This window comes from Paramacrobiotus metropolitanus, unplaced genomic scaffold (genome assembly GCF_019649055.1).
Source record: "Paramacrobiotus metropolitanus isolate TYO unplaced genomic scaffold, Prichtersi_v1.0 Parri_scaffold0000048, whole genome shotgun sequence".
In the NCBI taxonomy this organism is placed as follows: domain Eukaryota; kingdom Metazoa; phylum Tardigrada; class Eutardigrada; order Parachela; family Macrobiotidae; genus Paramacrobiotus; species Paramacrobiotus metropolitanus.
The window spans coordinates 999,082-1,017,066 of record NW_026570268.1 but is presented as its reverse complement, the minus strand read 5'-3'; the positions used below and the strand labels follow the sequence as shown (position 1 = coordinate 1,017,066).

The 17,985-nt window shown below is 51.9% G+C and overlaps 1 protein-coding gene across 1 annotated transcript; it reads left to right on the top strand.

Moving 5' to 3' along the window:
• The first annotated feature begins 1,788 nt into the window (after positions 1–1,788).
• Positions 1,789–3,129, top strand: LOC129591775 (collagen alpha-2(I) chain-like). The gene has a single exon (XM_055487578.1). The coding sequence runs from the start codon at positions 1,789–1,791 to the stop codon at positions 3,127–3,129; it is 1,341 nt and encodes a 446-aa protein (XP_055343553.1).
• Positions 3,130–17,985: the final 14,856 nt, after the last annotated feature.

The window sequence follows — 17,985 nt, the reverse complement described above, 5'->3', positions numbered from 1 at the left end:
TCAACAAGGCTACATTGCAGCCCAACCGCAGCCAACAGTAGCAGCTTTAAGGAATGCCCGGGATCGTGAAGAGAGATTGCGCCGGGCGATCGACCGTAGCAACCGGCCCCAGTTACCAAAGTTTGACGGGATCTGCGGAAACCTGTATAGATGGGTTAAAACCATCCGACGGATCTACGGACCGGATGGTGACCTGGATGAACCGGACGTGAACTTCACGACCGCGTTGGAAAATGTCCTCTCCGGCCCGGCTCTCGAATGGTTTGAAAACCAATCGACCTTCGAGCCCGAAGAAGGATGGACCGTCGGGGAGTGGTTGGATAAGTTCACCGACCGGTTTGCGGAGAGTGATAAGCAGGCCAACGCTATAGCCGATATCAGCCGACGTATGTACCGCTTCGGAGAAGAAACCCCGGAGCAGTACTTCGATGCCATAATGAACATTAAGGCACGTGGCAATCTTTCGGAACAGCTGGCCCTCACCTATCTACGGAAGAATGTAACTGAATCAGAGTTACGCCGGGCCTTGGACATCAGGATGCCGGAAACTACCGCCGACTTCCTGACCTATATCCGGAAGTTCACCGCCGGAAGGGCGGAGTACAAGGCGCCGATGGAAGAAAATCATGTTCGAAACGTGATTCTGGCCCCAGAACGCCAACACGCGGTGCACTTTGCGTCCCCAATAGGGATGTCAGCCGTGCAGCCCCGGGCCCCGCTGCCATCTTACGGTAGCCCCGGCCAGTACCCAGGAATTGGGTTCGCTGGTCACAATGGAGGCTATAACGGAGAGTGCTATAGCGGAAACGGATTCTGTCAGGGTAACCATGGTCAGGGGAGAAGCCTCGGCCAGAATGGTCAAAACCCCGGGCCTAATCAGGGCCAGCGGACCCTGGATGCCTACGTGAATAGGCAGGAGGGCCTGTTCCAGCAGTGGACATTTGAGAACGGGATCACCTGCGGTAACTGCATGTGGGGCAATCACCACAACAATACCTGCGCGTACGCGAACGTCGACCCGGCGTTTAACCCGAACCTCCGCTGGTATATGGATTGGCGTCAAAGGTATGCTGCCGGTGGCCCATTAGGCGCGGCAAACCCGAACCGTGCGGCCTTGGTAACCCCGCGCCCAATAGGTGCAGGGAGACCAAGGAGAAGGGTCAACCGGAACCAGCCTCCCGACAGAAGGAATCGAGTGGCCAGCGGGAACCAGCCGGACGGAGGTAGAAATTACCTTGGACCTGGCGGATACCAGAATCCCGCTGGGCAGATGCAACTGTCGGTAGCCCCGGAGCCATATACCCCCAATAACGGCAGTGGATCGGCCTCGGTCTACTTGACGGGAAACGAGTACGGTCAGTAAGCACCGGTGGCTTGGCTGACCGCTTACCACCAACTGAGCCACCGGATAAGGATAACCCCGGAGAATCCACTATAGACGCCCAAAGACGCGCCGAGGGGTCCCCGTCTGACGAGAGAACCTTCGTCGGACAACCTGGCATCCAGAATGGAGCCGGAAAAATACCCATATCGAGGGTCACTGCAGGCGCCAATAGCTGCCTCGGTGAACCCGGACCTAACAAGAGAACCTTGGAGGGTCCGAATGGTATCCAGAACGGAACTCTTATATCCGGAAGCAACAACGTTGCCGGACCTTCCGGAGCGACTGATGCTGTCAGGCCGACTGGCGACAACATCGCCGTCGGTTCTCCTAGAATATGGTCGGTGACCACCCGGGACAAGTTTGGCATTCCGGATGAACTGAGTCAACCGATCCGAGGACCCACCATGGCGGCCCAATCAGGCTCCTGTGGGTCCCAGCCTCAGCAGAAGACCCTTAAAGGACGACATGGTTCCCAAAAAGGAATAGTGTCGTCCGGCAGCATCAATGCTGCCGGGTCGTCCAGCGCCAATAACGTCGCCAGACCAGCCGGTGCCATTAACGGCGCTGTGCCCCTCGGACCCTCCGGTGCCATTAACGGCACTTTGTCCACCGGAACGTCGGGCGCCAATAACGTCGCCAGACCAGCCGGTGCCATTAACGGCGCTGTGCCCCTCGGACCCTCCGGTGCCATTAACGGCACTTTGTCCACCGGAACGTCGGGCGCCAATAACGTCGCCAGACCAGCCGGTGCCATTAACGGCGCTGTGCCCCTCGGACCCTCCGGTGCCATTAACGGCACTTTGTCCACCGGAACGTCGGGCGCCAATAACGTCGCCAGACCAGCCGGTGCCATTAACGGCGCCGTGCCCCTCGGACCCTCCGGTGCCATTAACGGCACTTCGTCCACCGGAACGTCGGGCGACAATAACGTCGCCAGACCGATGGGTGCCAAGAACGGCGCCTTACCCACCGGACCGGATGGCGCCACTAAAGTCGCCACGGCAACCGGACCTCGAGCCTCGGCGAAAGGCTTTAACGTGACCCCCCAGGATGCGAGGCCTCTTGGACCCTCCACCGCATGCGCAGCGGATGGAATGTCCGTCAAAAAGACGGAAGGATCCCCCGGTCTCCAATCGGCAACTGCAAGTAATGTTGCCGGATACAAGGAGGCTTACGCTCGGACGCATGGTAACGGGGTCGCTACCTGTTCCACTGCGCTCGGCACAAGCCAAACGACTCCGCCGACGAGCATAGGGGAATTGCTGCAGAGCAACCTCCGGTCGAGAAGCAAAGTCCCAACGGACCCTTCGGTTGACCGGACACCTCAACCGCCTAACCCTGCGGTAAAGTCTATCCCGATACCAGAGGCATCGGGCAGTGTGGATACACGGGTAAACCGGAAAGTCGACACCGGTGAAAACCGCATCCCCTGCCAGGATCGAGCTGGCCACGGACAGAAGACCGCCGCAGTGAAACAAGCCCCGAGGGAGGATGCACCCCTAGCGGATCGGACTGGCGACGGACAGATGATCACCGTGGCACCGCAAGCCCATAAAGAGGATAGAGCCCGCAAGGTCAACGGGACAGTGAAGTCAATCCCGATACCAGAGGCATCGGGCACTGAGCGGCAGATAGAAGAGCCGCTAATGTCTCCTTCGAGCCAGGCCGAGTTAGCAGCCATGCAAGCCGAGGTAGAAGCACTTTGGGGCAATGAAAAGCTCCTGACGGAGTGGTACCTTAGATGATTGCCTGGTGACCATTCCTGAATGCCATGAGATACCTGGAGAATGACCGGGATAGAACTTCCCAAGAGCCATCCCAAACTGGATCCGAGGTTCCGACTTGCCCAATAGGCAAGAATACTGTGAACCCGGAGGCTCAGGTTGGCTTTGAGCGCCCAATAGGTGCCATGCCAACCATTCCTCCAATCAACGGAGGCTCGTACCCGGCACTAACCGTTGCCGCGGTGTCATCAAACTTCGATGACCCGGTGTTACCCCAATGAGGTGACACGGTTACCAGAACGGATCCGGAATGGATCCAAGGGACTTCTTTCCCGACAAGGAAGGTGACTCACAAGGCGAGTTCACCGGGTGGAATTCTGATGTTCCCGACTTGGAGCCTCAAACCACCGAGAAGCAACCCTAGTCATCCGGAAAAGACCGAGAATCGGCCTTGCCGGACCGAGAAAGACGTTTGGGGACCCCAAACGCACCCCCGAAGGATGAATCTCGGACCCTCCCAAATGACGGTGGGAACCCTCAATTAAGGGTCCGGACCCTACCTTCACCGAGCAATATGGCTGGAAAGCTTGTTTGGCCTAGGCAAAATTGCCATTTTTCCGGCGAAAACTCAAACCCCGTCGGCTAAAAAAGAGGGATACCATCGACAATCGGATTATAGCCAGACATCATGGGTGAAATCCACCAAATCACCACTGGACGGAGTAGTCAACCGGACAGAGGCGTAAGAAGTGGTCAACCCAAGATATGGCCGGACACCACGGGCGGAAATTGCCAAATCGCTGCTGGACGGAATGACTAACCGGACAGAAGTGCAGGAAGCGATCTACCCGAGGGTGACATCTGAAATAAAACCCTCTTTCCAATGGCATTGTCTTGCCCAATAAGCCAGGATGCGGTGACTTTCGAGCCTGTGGCCGGACCTGCGCACCCAATAGGTGCCTTGCCGGCCTTCTTACCGGCCATTTTACCGGACAACGGAGCCTCGAGCCCGGCGCTAAGTAGCTCCGAGGTGTCACCAGACATGGGTAACCCTGTGCGGCACCAACAGGGCGGCATGGCTGGATCGAAAACGAGGCAGGGCCAGCCGAGCCCGAGCCAATTGAAGGGTACGGTTTCACCGACGCGGGTGGTGACCCACAAGGCGGGTTCACCAACTAGGTCCCCACCGACCCTGGCTCCAGGCCCCAAACTAACGGGCAACAACCCTAAATCCTCGGACAACAGTCGGAAATCGACGTTGCCGGACCCGAAACGACCCACCGGGACTCCGAAGGCGACCACTTCAGACAATTAGGAAGGATGGAGCCGGCAAAAGCCTCGGATACTGAGGCTAACCGACCCTCGGGTACCGAGGCAAAGCGACCCTTGGACACTGAGGCTAATCGATCCTCGGATACCAAGGCTCGGAACCCTAACACCGGAATCCGGACTCTGACCAAACAGGTCGGAGCACCCAAAACCCAACCGGAAACCCCCACTCCTTCGGCTAAAAAACGCCGTTTTCCCGGTAAAATTCCGGATTTTAATCGGTCGAAACCGACATAGCCTCCGCGGATGAGGGTGAGGGTTCGGTTACCGAGGTTAACTTAACCGCGACCGTCATCCCCGAAACCCATATCCCCTGGTAGCGAGCCTTTGCTGGATTAAAGCGAGCCAGCCGGATTGAAGCCTCACATGCAACTCGCAAGTCGAAATCTGCTTCGCCCAAGATTGCAAAGCCGACTGAAGAACTCCCGGCAACCCCACCGATGTTCGAACCCTCAAACCCCCGAACCAGCAAAACACCATCGCCGGCCGAGGATGTGTTCGACGCGACTGTGTTACCCAATAAGGTGACCGAGCGTCCGGATAGCAGGATGGGCTTCGTAAGGACATCGTCATTGAAGTATTACCCTGGTTCCCACATCGGAGCCTCGGACCACACACCTCAGCGGTATCTGACTAAGGCGCCCATGAGGGTTAGCCCACCTGCAATCCTCATATCCCTTTGACGGAGAATCGTCCCAGAATGACGATGGTAACGAGAACAACATCAGCCTCGACTTGTTGGTCCGAAGGATAGAGATAGATGAATCAACCCCCGGACGGGAGCCTCGGAATGAAGGTTCGTTACATTTAGGGGTGAGTTAACCGCAATTACGGTTTCTCACCCGGCCGATCACCAGCTTACCTCGGCTAAGTCGGCTAAGTCCAGCGACACCGGTTTAGATCCGGACCCTACGAATGAAGACCCCAAGGATGATGTTTCCGAGACGGAACGACGGGTATTTTTAACCGACGACGAACAGATTGCCCAATAGGCGACATACGTCGGAGGAAAGCCCGTTATGCCTCGGTTAAGCAAGCCTCGGTGAGTGATCTTATCAGGAGATAACGAGCAGTTAAAGGCCCGGTTACAAGCAACCGAAGTGCCCTGCCTTTATGACTCGACCGAGGTCATTCGACCCCAACAGTCCCGAGTGGAAGTGATCTCTGCGCCAGGACTTGGAACAGCGGCTAACGACCCTCGGTGAAGCGGAGGTTGGCTCGGAGTAGCCTCGGAGTATGGCACAGTAGCTTTCAGAGCCTCGGAGAATCCGAAGTCAAGGTGCAGGACACCCTCCTTACCTGAACTTGGCACCCGCTGACCCGCGAATCGACCTTCCGATAGGATGCCATCCGACGGAATACGAGACGGCCGAATGTGTCATAGGGCATAGATCACAGGATGTAAAATTGTAGGGACTAGGGAGTTCGAGAATCAACCACTACCGTGCCTTATATTTCTGACCATAGAAGATGGAAGAATACAAGTACAACCACAGATGTTTGGATTGTATTGGCAACAATCAGCCGAGGTACGGACGATTCCCTTGTTTCCTGTGTTTGACCCGAGGACCACTAGACGAGTCGGCCATTCTGATGGCTTGCACCTGAGAGAGCGCCCGTGGCAACCCGGAAGCAACTCTTTTTCTGTGTGCCCGCAGACGTTATCTCTCTCAACTGTCCGAGCCTTCTGCCACCCGGCCGAGCCTTACAACACCGGCAGCCCTACCGTCAACAGTTCAGCCGGATCAGGTACAGAGAATTCCCCAGACGCCGGCAGAATCCCAGGAAGGCATCACCTCAAACTCGGACACAGACTCCGAGCTTGCCCGCCTGTGGGACACCCCCGGCGGACCGTGATGTAACGTATGTAACCGGTAGCCGGACCCTCAATAAGGGATACGGCGCTCCATAAAACCGAAAAATGGACGTGACGGCGCCCCCAATAGGGGCGTAGACGAATTCTGATGGACCTTAACCCGAAGATAAAATGACCCGTCCCCAGTTAGGGACGTGGTAAACTTGAAATACTGGACCTTTCGCGACGGTACAGGACCCCTATGAGGGTCGGCTCGTCCGCATTACCCGAACACAGAAAGAAAAGTTAAGTCAGAGAAGATCCTCACGAACCAGGCTAGGAACGTACCCCTAACCCCCGGAGAACCCGAGGTTGGTTAACGCCCGAGAACAACGTCGCGAGGAATTCCACGAGGACGAACAACGGAGGACCGTAGAAGCAAATGTCCGGCAACCATCGCTCAATGTGGAACCCAATAGGTTCCCGAATGAACAGTTAGCGCCGACTCATCTGCCGACGACGGCCATACTGACCGGACCGGATGGAGCTCAGTACGCAGCCCAGCTTACACGGGTAAAATCCCCGATGACAACACCACCAGTTAGCTTACTGGTCAACAGGGCACCTCAGCCTATCAGCCTTCAACCGATCATCGTACCGAGACAACCCCCGGTACAACCTTCGATGGTAGTAGTGACCCCAATAGGGTCGACCCCATCAACCCAGAAAAGCTCAACCGGCCCCGGACCATCGTCTGAAGAATCGCGCCGACGGATGGGAGCTGGCCACCGAAGCAAGCCGGAAGCTCAACATAGGTCCGATATACATCGGACAGCAAAAGAGCCTCGGTGAACTGGAATTTAATGGTAGCCGGACCCCAATAGGGTTAAGCTCACCATAAAACTAGCTGAAAATAGCCACGATCATGTCCCCAATAGGGACCTACCTCGTTCCTGCTACTAGCCGAACCCTCAATAAGGGACACGGCAGTAGAACCCCCGTAAATCGCGTTCTAACCGCATCTTCTAGCATACGGACCCTCAATAAGGGATACGGTGGCACAATGGACCAGAAGCGCAGATCGTACTAATCACGTTCTGCCACCTAGCCGGACCCTCAATAAGGGATACGGTATTTGAACCTCAACTCTCTTCGAAAATTCTAAGTCCAATTTGACCCTCGGTGGAGAAGCCTAAGTTCAACTCTACCCTCTGAGGGTTAACTTCCCGAATGCGAAGAAACGGACTCCCCGGACTGACCCGGCAAATACGAGTGCAGCCGACAGAATTTCAGTGTTTGCACCGTACCGGAACGTCTTCCGCGGTTTCCCCCGGACAGTATCCGTCAGAATGTTCGGATCCTCCGGCACCAACAACCTTCATGGCACAGATCGTGTCCTCAACCACATCTGCTACCAACACCGCAGATCGCGACTTCAACCACGTTTGGCTACCATCACCGGCCCAGAAAGGAGCCTTTGCCCGAGCCAAGGATGTCTAACCTCCAGATCGCGGCTAACCACGTTCTGCTACTGAAAAAGAGGACCGCCAAAAAACAGCCGTCCGCGGAGACCTCAGCGATCACAATCCATCCTCAGATCGCGGCGCTTAACCACGATCTGCTACGTCGCAATCTTCAACCACATTGAGCCGGTGAACGGATGGATCGCTAATATCCGCCAGGACTCTAATGGCTTCGGAGTTTGAGACCCAATAGGTCCAACTCAACCCGTGGATGAAACTCTAAGTCCCAATCCACCCTCGGACGAACTTCCTATCCAACACTCGGTCAAGAAGCCTCAAACACCGAGAAAGAACCCCATTGGAGCCGACGGGGCAGGGGTCGGACTCGAATGTAAAGATAGTCTCTTTATGGACCAGGACGGCTCCCAATACGAGCCCCGTTGTGACTTGAAGGCAAAAATTCATCGGAGCCGAACTCGGACTCCAGCCCAAAGGCTTAACCTCAGACACCGAGGATACCCTCACTCTATCCAACCTCGGAAAGTCGGTGATACCTCTCTATACGTTGCCCAATAGGCGACAGGAGATGAAATTAAGGGTTTTGCCCGGCGAAACACCGAGGATTCAGCTTAGCTAAGGGCCATACCGAGAATAACCCAGTCACCGAGCCTTGCTTGGGCATGCAGAATAACCCGAAACCAGTCATCGAGGCAACCCTCGAATTGGAGCCTCGAAGCCCAGTCTTATCCGGTCTACGTTGCCCAATAGGCGACTGGACACGGAATTGACAGGTTCGCCCGGACGAAAGACCTCGAAACTTGAAAAGCTGACCGACTGCAGGGGCTCGGACTGGGACTTTACCTCAGCAACCGAGGCTGCGGTCGAACTCAACCCATAATTCCGGCGGAATCCATGGTACGAAAAGCGACGGGACGGTGCTGCGCGGCGCGATCCGCTTCGCCCAACCGGCCTGTCCCCCCCGGCAGAAGGACCCTCGGAGGATGCGAGCCTTCGCAGATCGCGTATAACCACGATCTCTACCTTACCAAGGATGCCCATCGAGGCCCAATAGGCCTTCCTTCTACCCCGGACTGAGGCCAGTCTCGTTACCGAGGTTCGGACCCTGTATAGAGGCCGATTGACCCCCGGACAACGAGGCTTACTGACCCTTGGATACCCGCTCGGACTCTGTCCAGAGGCATTGACCCTCTCCATGTTACCCAATAGGTGACGGGAGATGTTAAAAAGAGTTTCTGCCCGGGCAAAATGCCTCGGGACCAGCCTTAGCGGATGCTGACTACGTCACCACCGAGGCTGCCCCGGATAGCGACTTCATCTTATCGGTGAAGACCCTCGGTAGAGTTGCCCAATAGGCGACCTACACCGCGAATAAGGGTTTTGCTGAGATGGAACGACCATCGGACTGTCAACCGCCAGTAACCGAGGCTCGGACCCTTGGATACCGACCCTCGGAACCTCCGACCCTCGGGCTCGGACCATCGGATACCGAGGCTAACTGACCCTCGGACACCAATCTTCAAAATCCGGAATCCACCCTTTCCGGGTCGCCCAATGGGTGACAGGAGGCAGATTTGGGGATTTCAACCGGACGGAACACCCAGTATATCGGGGAACTGCGACCTATCAGCACAGCCGAGGATCGACCCTCGGACCCTTGGATCCTCGGACCCTCGGGTACCGAGGCTGCCTCGGCCCTTCGAACCCCGGCGATCATCCCCTCCGAGTTACCCAATAGGTGACGGGAGACGAACTTCGGATTTTCAGCCGAGCGGAAACATCACCACGCCCATTTGCCAGCGCAGCCGAGGGTACAACCCGGACTCTAACTCGAGTACCGAGGCTGCCAATGGACTTAGACTCAGCAACTGAGGCTGAGCCTGGACTCTGATTCTGCAACCGAAGCTGACCCCTGGTTACCGAGGCTACCATCGGACTTCAAAATCTCGAAGCCAATCGGATACGGGGTCGGACTCCCGCATAGAGACCATACCGTCCTTCGGACCGGAATGGAGACCAGGCATTAACCGGTCCTTGTTACCCAATAGGTGACAGGACACGACATCACGGTAATGCCCAGATTGAACCTCGGATCACCGAACGATCCACCGATTAAAAGACCCAATAGGTCTTATCCCGCACCTAGAGAGGGTACCTTACGGAATTCGCAAACTGCGACAGTGCCTCTCCCATCAACTCACCTTATGAACCCGGAACTGCTACCGGACCGCTAAAACAGCGACCTGCCAGTGTAAGCGAGGCTGATTTGGGACTTAGAATGAGTAACCGAGGCTTCCTCCTACAAAGCAAGGCTACCCCGAATTCAACCCTTCGGTGCCCGACATTAACCGGACGAGACTTCGGAACTCCGGCATTTCACCGGATGATTCACCACGCTGTCATTTCTTACCCAGGGAGGATGCCTTACGGCTTTCGCAGACAGCGACAGTGCCTCCCCCGTCAGCTTACCCGATGAACCTCGGCTGGACATAAGTACGAGCAACCTTACCCGGCTATGAAGGTTCCAATCAAGCTTTTACCGGAGGATTCCATTCGGAAAGTGTGTTTTACGCCAGATTCGCACCCGACAACGGAGTTCCATACTCTTTACCCGGTCAATAGGGTCGAACCTCCGACCCTCGAGGCTCGAACCTCCGACCCTCGGTGAATTGAACCGGTACCATTGGGTATCCCGAGACCCAGCAGGTCTTATCCTGCACTTAGAGAGGGTACCTTACGGTATTGGCGGATGCGACAGTGCCTCTCCATTAACCTTACCCGATTAACCTCGGTCGGATGTAAGTAAGACCTGTCTTACCCGGATACGAAGGTTACAATCAAACTTTTACCGGAGGATCCCGGTCGGAAAGTGTGTTTCACGCCCGTTTCGCACCCGACGACGGAGATCCAAAGTCAATACCCAAAGTCAATAGGGTCGAACCTCTGACCCTCGAGGGTCGAACCTCCGACCCTCGGTGAATCGAACCGGTAACAATGGGTATCCCGAGAACCGATGCCTCGGACCTAGATGACCGGACTTCCAGTGGACTGGAGCCCCCGTGAAGCGGACGCGCTCTAGTCGTAATAAGCACCCGGCCCAAAGACCCGGACCAAAGACTTTGATTTTTTTTTACTTTTCTAACCCTGAAAGAATGGTTTGTTAAAATTTAACTAAAGAGAGACAGAGACAGATGTGTTATTTTTACTTTGCTTTTTCTTGCCGTTACGGATGTTCATCAACAGAAGCCTACACCGGTCCAACAAGAAACCCGACCGACCTTCGGATTTCTGCCGTGAGTTGTATCGCCACCACGGGTCCGGAGGAGAACGCGGCACCGAGAGACCTTCATCGGACACCACCGAGGCGCAGCCACCGACCCCAATAGGGTCGTGTGCGGAGCGGGCACTGGAGCGGTACGAGGCCGGTCCTTCGCAGGGGCTCGGACTCCCGCCCAGAGGCATGTTGGGCCAGTCGCTATGGCAGCCTACGAGTAGGCAGCCAGCGACAGTCCCGCTTCCGGTGTGCTGACTCACACCGAGTCGCACTCGCTCTCGAACGCCGTATCGGCCTCGACTCTGGCTCGGCTACGCCTTACCACGCCTCCGGCTATACGTCTCGGCCAATCAGCGTTCGTTCGCTCGTGTTGGATCAGCCCAGTGCCGCAGATAGGCTTTTTCCATGCTTTGGCTCGATGTGCCGTTCATTCTGTTTCACTAGCAGATCATTCGATGTACTCTCACGATACTGCTCGCATCGAGCCTGTGTTTTGGTTCTCTGTACTTTATTGCTATCCACAATAAAGCCTTTCTCACTATCGTGAGCCTCTGCCCTGCTGCTGTCACATGCAGTAAAAGATTGTAACATCTACCATGCAAAATTGCAAACTGAAATCCTAGTTTTGAATGTGTGTAGTGTGTACACGTTCTCATAGGACGTAATACTTATCGGATTACTATGCGAGTTTACTACATGCATATTAGCTTTGTCTAATAAAAAAGAAAAATTTCGTACTTTTCGAATTGTATCGTGAACGCAGGGTACGGTGGACAAAATGAATGGTGGACAAAATGATTGGTGGACACTGGACAAAATCAACGGTGGACAAAATGATTGGTGGACAAAATGAATAGACACGCTAATTTAGATCAACTGCTCTATGTGATTAGACCGCTCGTTTCCGCTGTTTGTTAATTGACTATTGAAATTAGTAATGTTTAGCACATTGGCTACTTATCTACATAATGTCTGAATAATTTGCGCGAAGCATATACTGTACAGTGCGGTGACAAAATATAGCTGAAATTTAATTATAACATATACCATACGTAAATCGTCAGCACCCCGCCAGCACTATACTGGCGGGGTGCTTCACTGCTAGATGAACATAACAGACTAATTATTATTGACTATACGTATCAATACTGCATCCTTACCAATCGTTATTAATAATAAAATATGACCTGGTGATTATACTTTTACTGTCATAAAAATTAAAAGTTTTTGATACTGTTCAACACTGTGCAGATAATGCTAATTGAACATACCCAGCAATACTCCACGACTGCCGTATTACTGACGACGAACAATTTCGGACCAGAAGAAAAACTACAAGTGTTGTAATTTGTCAAAAATCACGAAACAATTTCAGCAGGGAAAAGTATAGTTAGTAATAAGTGGAGCCGCTTTTGTACCGCGATCTACATTAGTGTTTTGACTACAGGCAACCGGTCACTATGGTGCCGGCTCGGCTCATGTTTGGTATGCGTGCAGGTCAAACGTCGTTGTTATGCCAAAAAACTCGGCGCCTTGTACTCGTATAAGCGAACTTTGCACTTACTTTAAAAAGTAGCTGTACAAACAGCTACCCTTATTTTAATTATCTTAATTATTCGTGTGAAATAATCATCGCCGTATAATGCCGGCTTGGTTTCAAAAAGAATATGACATCCGTCGCCGAAACCAATGCAATGTGGGAAGATGTATTTGTCTTTTATTGCATTCTTGACGTCCCGCTTTACTGTACCGGTAGGCCATTTCACTGTCTCTTTCTCCAGTGACAATAGTGCACATATAACTCGTCGGGTGTACAGTAAAGCTGTCCCGGCGCTAATTCCAAATTTTCTTGACACCATACCTTTGGAGGCAGCATTCCCAAAAGTGCCAAAACGATGCAAAGCGACAACGAGTTGCTCCTGCGGACCGGCTTGTGGGTTGTCAGATACGGTATTAAATATTGGGTGATTTTCGATTAAAGATGCAATTCTCAGAAAAGCGTCTCTAGACATTCGCAATTCCTGGCGCAAACTGTCATCGTCTAAAGCCGGTAAAACGTGTTCCAAAAAAAAACCTGCTTTTAGGAATTTGTTGCCGGCTTAAATAACGACGGCTCTGGAGACACACTTTGAATTTCAACAGGAACTCAACATCGTCGTCTTCTGATTCAAGCGCTTCAAAATCGCTATCGCTGGTGCTTTCGGAATCGCTTTCTAACAAGGCTTGCTCAGTTTCATCATTGATTAACTCTTCGATCTTTAAACTGATAATCTTTTTGTCGCATAGATTAAGAAATTTCTGCCTTTTAGATGGTGGTGCCATTGCAGAAATCACAACAATTATTGCCACTACTGTAATTCATACACATGCAGTTAATTTTTGAACGCCTCGCAAATAAAGAATTCCTGCAGCGTGACAGGCGCAGCGATGTCTTCGTTATGCCGGCACATGATGCAGACTAGTTCATGTGGCGCCGCATTTTGCATTAAAAGTAACTTTTGTTTTCACTTTGGTGGTCAGTTTCTTTCCTGGCACGCAAACATACTCGTCTTATCATTTGTTGACAGCTTTTTGGCTGATTCATCGGGTTGTTTTTACTTGTTCTGGCCTTTACGCTACACGCATCGATTACACAGAAGATTTTGACCACCCATATTGTTTTGCTAGCTGATCATTTCGCCCGTTGTACATACATTTCTGTAATGATAAACGACGACACAGGCAGATGTACACAAACGGTACATTTTGATGATGTTAGATATGCGACAGCATACTCGCGTTAAAATCAATAATTGCGCTGCAGCGTGCACATCTGACTTTTACTTTGAGTATGACGCTATTTTTAAGGGATTTGGCCTGGTACATAGTACCGAATTCGGGTACATACACGGGAACTTTCGCTGTCGCGCACTCCTAAAGCTTTTGTGCATTGCTTTGACATTTTGTAGCCAAAAGATTTATATACGCAGGCGTGAAATCCGTTTGGGCGCGCAACATCCGGTCAGGGAGTAATTAATGAAATAAAATTCCAAAAGTTTAAAAGCGCGAGGGTGTACCAAAAGTCTCATTATGAACCAAAGCTCTTCGAATTTTGCACGAAAACACACATTACTATGAAGATCGTTTTGGTACCGAACCAGCTTTCTACCATTTTTTTCAAATTTTAAAATGAATTTCCAAAATTTTAAAGAATAATTTAAAATTTGAAAAAAAAATGGTAGAAAGCTGGTTCGGTTCCAAAACGATTCTCTTAGTAATGTGCGTTTTGGTGCAAAATTTGAAGAGCATCGGTTCATAATGAGACTTTTGGTACACCTCTGCGCGTTTAAGCTTTTGGAATTTTATTTCACTAATAACTCCCGAACCGGATGTTGCGCGCACAAACGGTTTTTTCGTTTATGTACGAGTATACGAATCCTCTGGCGACAAAATATCATAAAGCAATGCTAAAAGGTGTTTGGGAGTGCGCGACAGCGAAAGTTGCCGTGGATGTGTATGAATTTGGTGCTATGCACAATGCCGGGCCAAATCCCTTAAGACGCTTACTGTAGTAATGCCGACTCCTGTCGTACCACTGTTAATTTCATGAAATGTCGACTCCATCAAGGTGGATAGAATCATAGTCCCACTATTTGAAGTTAAATTCGTGTTAGTCTGCACAGATCTGCGTATCCAGTATTCGACTATAATACCGATTTTGCGTAAGTAACAATAAGTACATATCTTATTTTGTGGTTGCACCTTTTATGTCACTCTGACTCTGACATGACATTTACAGCCCTGCTCCACCACACGCGGGCAGTTTCTTCCAAAAATTGCAACAGGTCTCCCGTCGACAAATTAACTAGTTTTTAATATTCACATGATTACCGTATATATCAAGCATCTTCTTCATTCATAATGTCAACTCTGAAAGCGTTTTTCAAATTACGGCGAGATCAAAACCAGAGCAGACCTGCTTAAAAAAACGGTTCGACACTTCTGCTTTGGTTGCCTTGGTCTCGTTCAGATTTCTACTTATAAATTCTGTCGATGCCATAATCCAAAAACGTTAACTTTAAGTTGTTTGCTATTCAATGCTCTTCAAAAAAATACTAGACTCACCCTAGTTCCGCCAAGGCTCCATGACCTTTGCAATATGACTGAAGGCACTGTCAAATTGCTGGATGACCTCCTTTCGCCGTTAGCCGTACAGTCCTGGGATGCCCCAGTTAATCAGTTTTGATCAAATCTTGCTTGCGGGATCCTAAGCGTTAAAATAAGCGTTTTAACTGGAAGATGAAGCCCGAGACACTCTTTTACAACTGATTTTATGATCATCCAGGACTTTTTTGACCACGGCTTTACAGATATTTTCTTCTCTTTGGTTGGCATTTGTCTTTCTCCGCCTGTGTAATAGCTACCTCCAAAAAATTATAACCATCTAATCTAATTCACTTCTCATCTTTTAAAAATAATAACTTCAGATTTTCTTTGTCTGGGCGCTAGGCAACCACATTCTCCATTAGGTACCATTTAGGCGCGATTCAAGTATACGTAACGCGATTTTTCGTGATTTTTGACCACCCCCTACCCCTTGTAACACCCCATAACAAAATTTTCAACCCCCTAACTGCATACGTAACAGAGAGCCCGACCACCCCCTTATTAAAATTCAATTAAAATATATTAATTTTTTTCGTTTTTTTATAGGGTGCCGGCCCGCACGTAACAAAAATTTTTGGTCCCTCCCACCCCATGTTACACGGCGTAACGAAAAGCCAGGACCACCCTCCACCCCTCTGCGTTACGTAATACTTGAATCGCGCCTTAACATACAGGTATACGGGAGATACATGCTCTCCTGAGGACACCTGGAGCACAGTTTGGACAAAAATTTTTCGCTGACCGCTACCGTACACCTCATGAATCAATCATTAGTTTCCAAAAAGGTCCAAACGAAAATATTGCTTGATGCAGGTTTTACAGCTGCAGGTGTACGCACGGTAAAAATGACCACTACCCCTTCCCCTTCATCGCCCCCTGAACGGTTACAGATGCATCGAAAGATTCTGATTTTAGTATTTCTGAATCCGCAATAAAAAGTTACACCAGAAAAGTGTAAAGAAGAAAGCCTAGCGACGCACCAAAGTTTTTTTTAATTTATTTTGTGCAAGTGCCCGCGTGTGACGGAGCAGGGCAGTACATAGAAATCTCATGTCGGATATACCCAGAATACCACAGCCACCAGGAATAGCGCGCTAATTCAGGTTGAAGTTAGGTCTGAAGTTTCGGCGTTTGGCCAACAAAATTTTGAGTATAAACTATGTATAAACGTGTTTGCTCACTTCCGGGATATAAAGCGGAGCTGAGTGCCGGTATTTGCTACAGTCTTCTACTTACAAGGGGCTTTCCCGAACACCTCCGCGTCAGATCAGCATGCATTTGGTAACATTAAAAATTTAAAATCTATAGAACTTTATCCATTGTTTTCGAAAATGAAAACCTCATCCATTCGTAAAGAATTCGATTTCAGAGATCTCTGAGAAACCACCGTAGATATGGCCTGATCACTTTTTATACCGCTGCCCAGCAGCTGACACGATGCCCGTCTAACGACTGCGGTGATTCTGCACTTTGAAGATTCAGAATCGCTTCGGTTGTTGTGACAACGGATTAATGCGATCCGCCGAACACAGGCATCGTCAATCATCAATGGGCTAATGCCGGCCGCTTACCCACAGGAATACTGTCTTAACTTACGTGTAGAAGTACTAATAAACCCGGCGTATACTAACCGTAAAACCGGTGGCGTACACTTACGTAAACTGATCCCATTTCCCAACCACCCCAACGGCAGTTTGTAATGCAGGCGCAAGAAGGATGTAGTTGTGGCCGATACCATTTATTAATGCCGACAGAAATGACCAGTACAGCATTATCCACGCCGAAAGCCAGGAAGGCCGGCTTGCCTGGCGGAAGGGCGATGCTGCGCGATCAGTTCAACGCATTCCACAGGGCGAAGGTGAGCAGCAAGCGGTACAGCGTTCTCCTACTGGCAGCACTGCTCCTGGTATCGGGATGCGCCGTGAACGGCTGCCCATTCGGCGGTCAGAACCCTGGTAAGTCCTGCCATGACCTTTCGCTCGGCCGGCGGTATAAGCACTCTGATGCTGCGTGTACGTACGTATACTGCGATGCCCGAATGCATTTACTACGGTATATTGCAGTACAGCATATGCGTGCTCAAAAGGTCATCAACCGGGCCGAAGCCCACATGGAGGACAACATCATCAATTTATCTCACCTGGAGGATGCCGTACCGGCACAACCAGTACAGCCGGCCCCCGACGTCGTCAGTGCCCCGGTGGGCAGCCGGAGGGTGCTCTTCTGCGAGGTGGCCACGCCCACCATGGCGCAGCGGATCGTCTGGCGCCACCACAACGCCACTATCTACGGCGACACCGTGCCGCATTCCAACAAAGGTCACTCCTACGAACAGGTGTCCGTCCTCAACACCAGCTACCTTTTTGTCAACAACGTCAGCCGCGAGTCTGGCGGGCCGGTGGAGTGCCTTCTGCCCTGCAACGGTGCTGGTGACCTTTGCCCTCTGCGCACGCAGTACCTGCAGCCGGAGCTGCGCGCCCGTGACGTCTTCGTGCCGCCCCTGCGCAACGTGTCCGCGCCGCGGTGGAGCTTCGCCATGACGTGCAGCGGCAGCGTTGCCTGCAGCCAGACGCCTCCCATAATGCACTTTATCTGGAGGTACGACGCGGACGTCGTGGCGGCGCCCTATCCCTTCCTGCTCAGCCGGCACGTCCCGGGTCTGCTCGACGGCTCCGTCACGTTTAACGCGTCGTCGCCCGGTGCTCCCCATCCTTTCTGCGCCAGCACGCTGACCATTAGTATGGAGGAGGAGACCGATCTGCGGTCGGCGCGGGTCGACTGCTGGTTCCGCACCGACGTCCGTCGCCGCGAGTGGTTCACCCAGTCGGCGTATGTCCATTTCGCGCAGTCGC

What these genes read in the sequence shown, in the direction of transcription:
- LOC129591775 (XM_055487578.1), top strand. Translation starts at nt 1,789, where the DNA reads ATGGCGGCCCAATCAGGCTCCTGTGGGTCCCAGCCTCAGCAGAAGACC.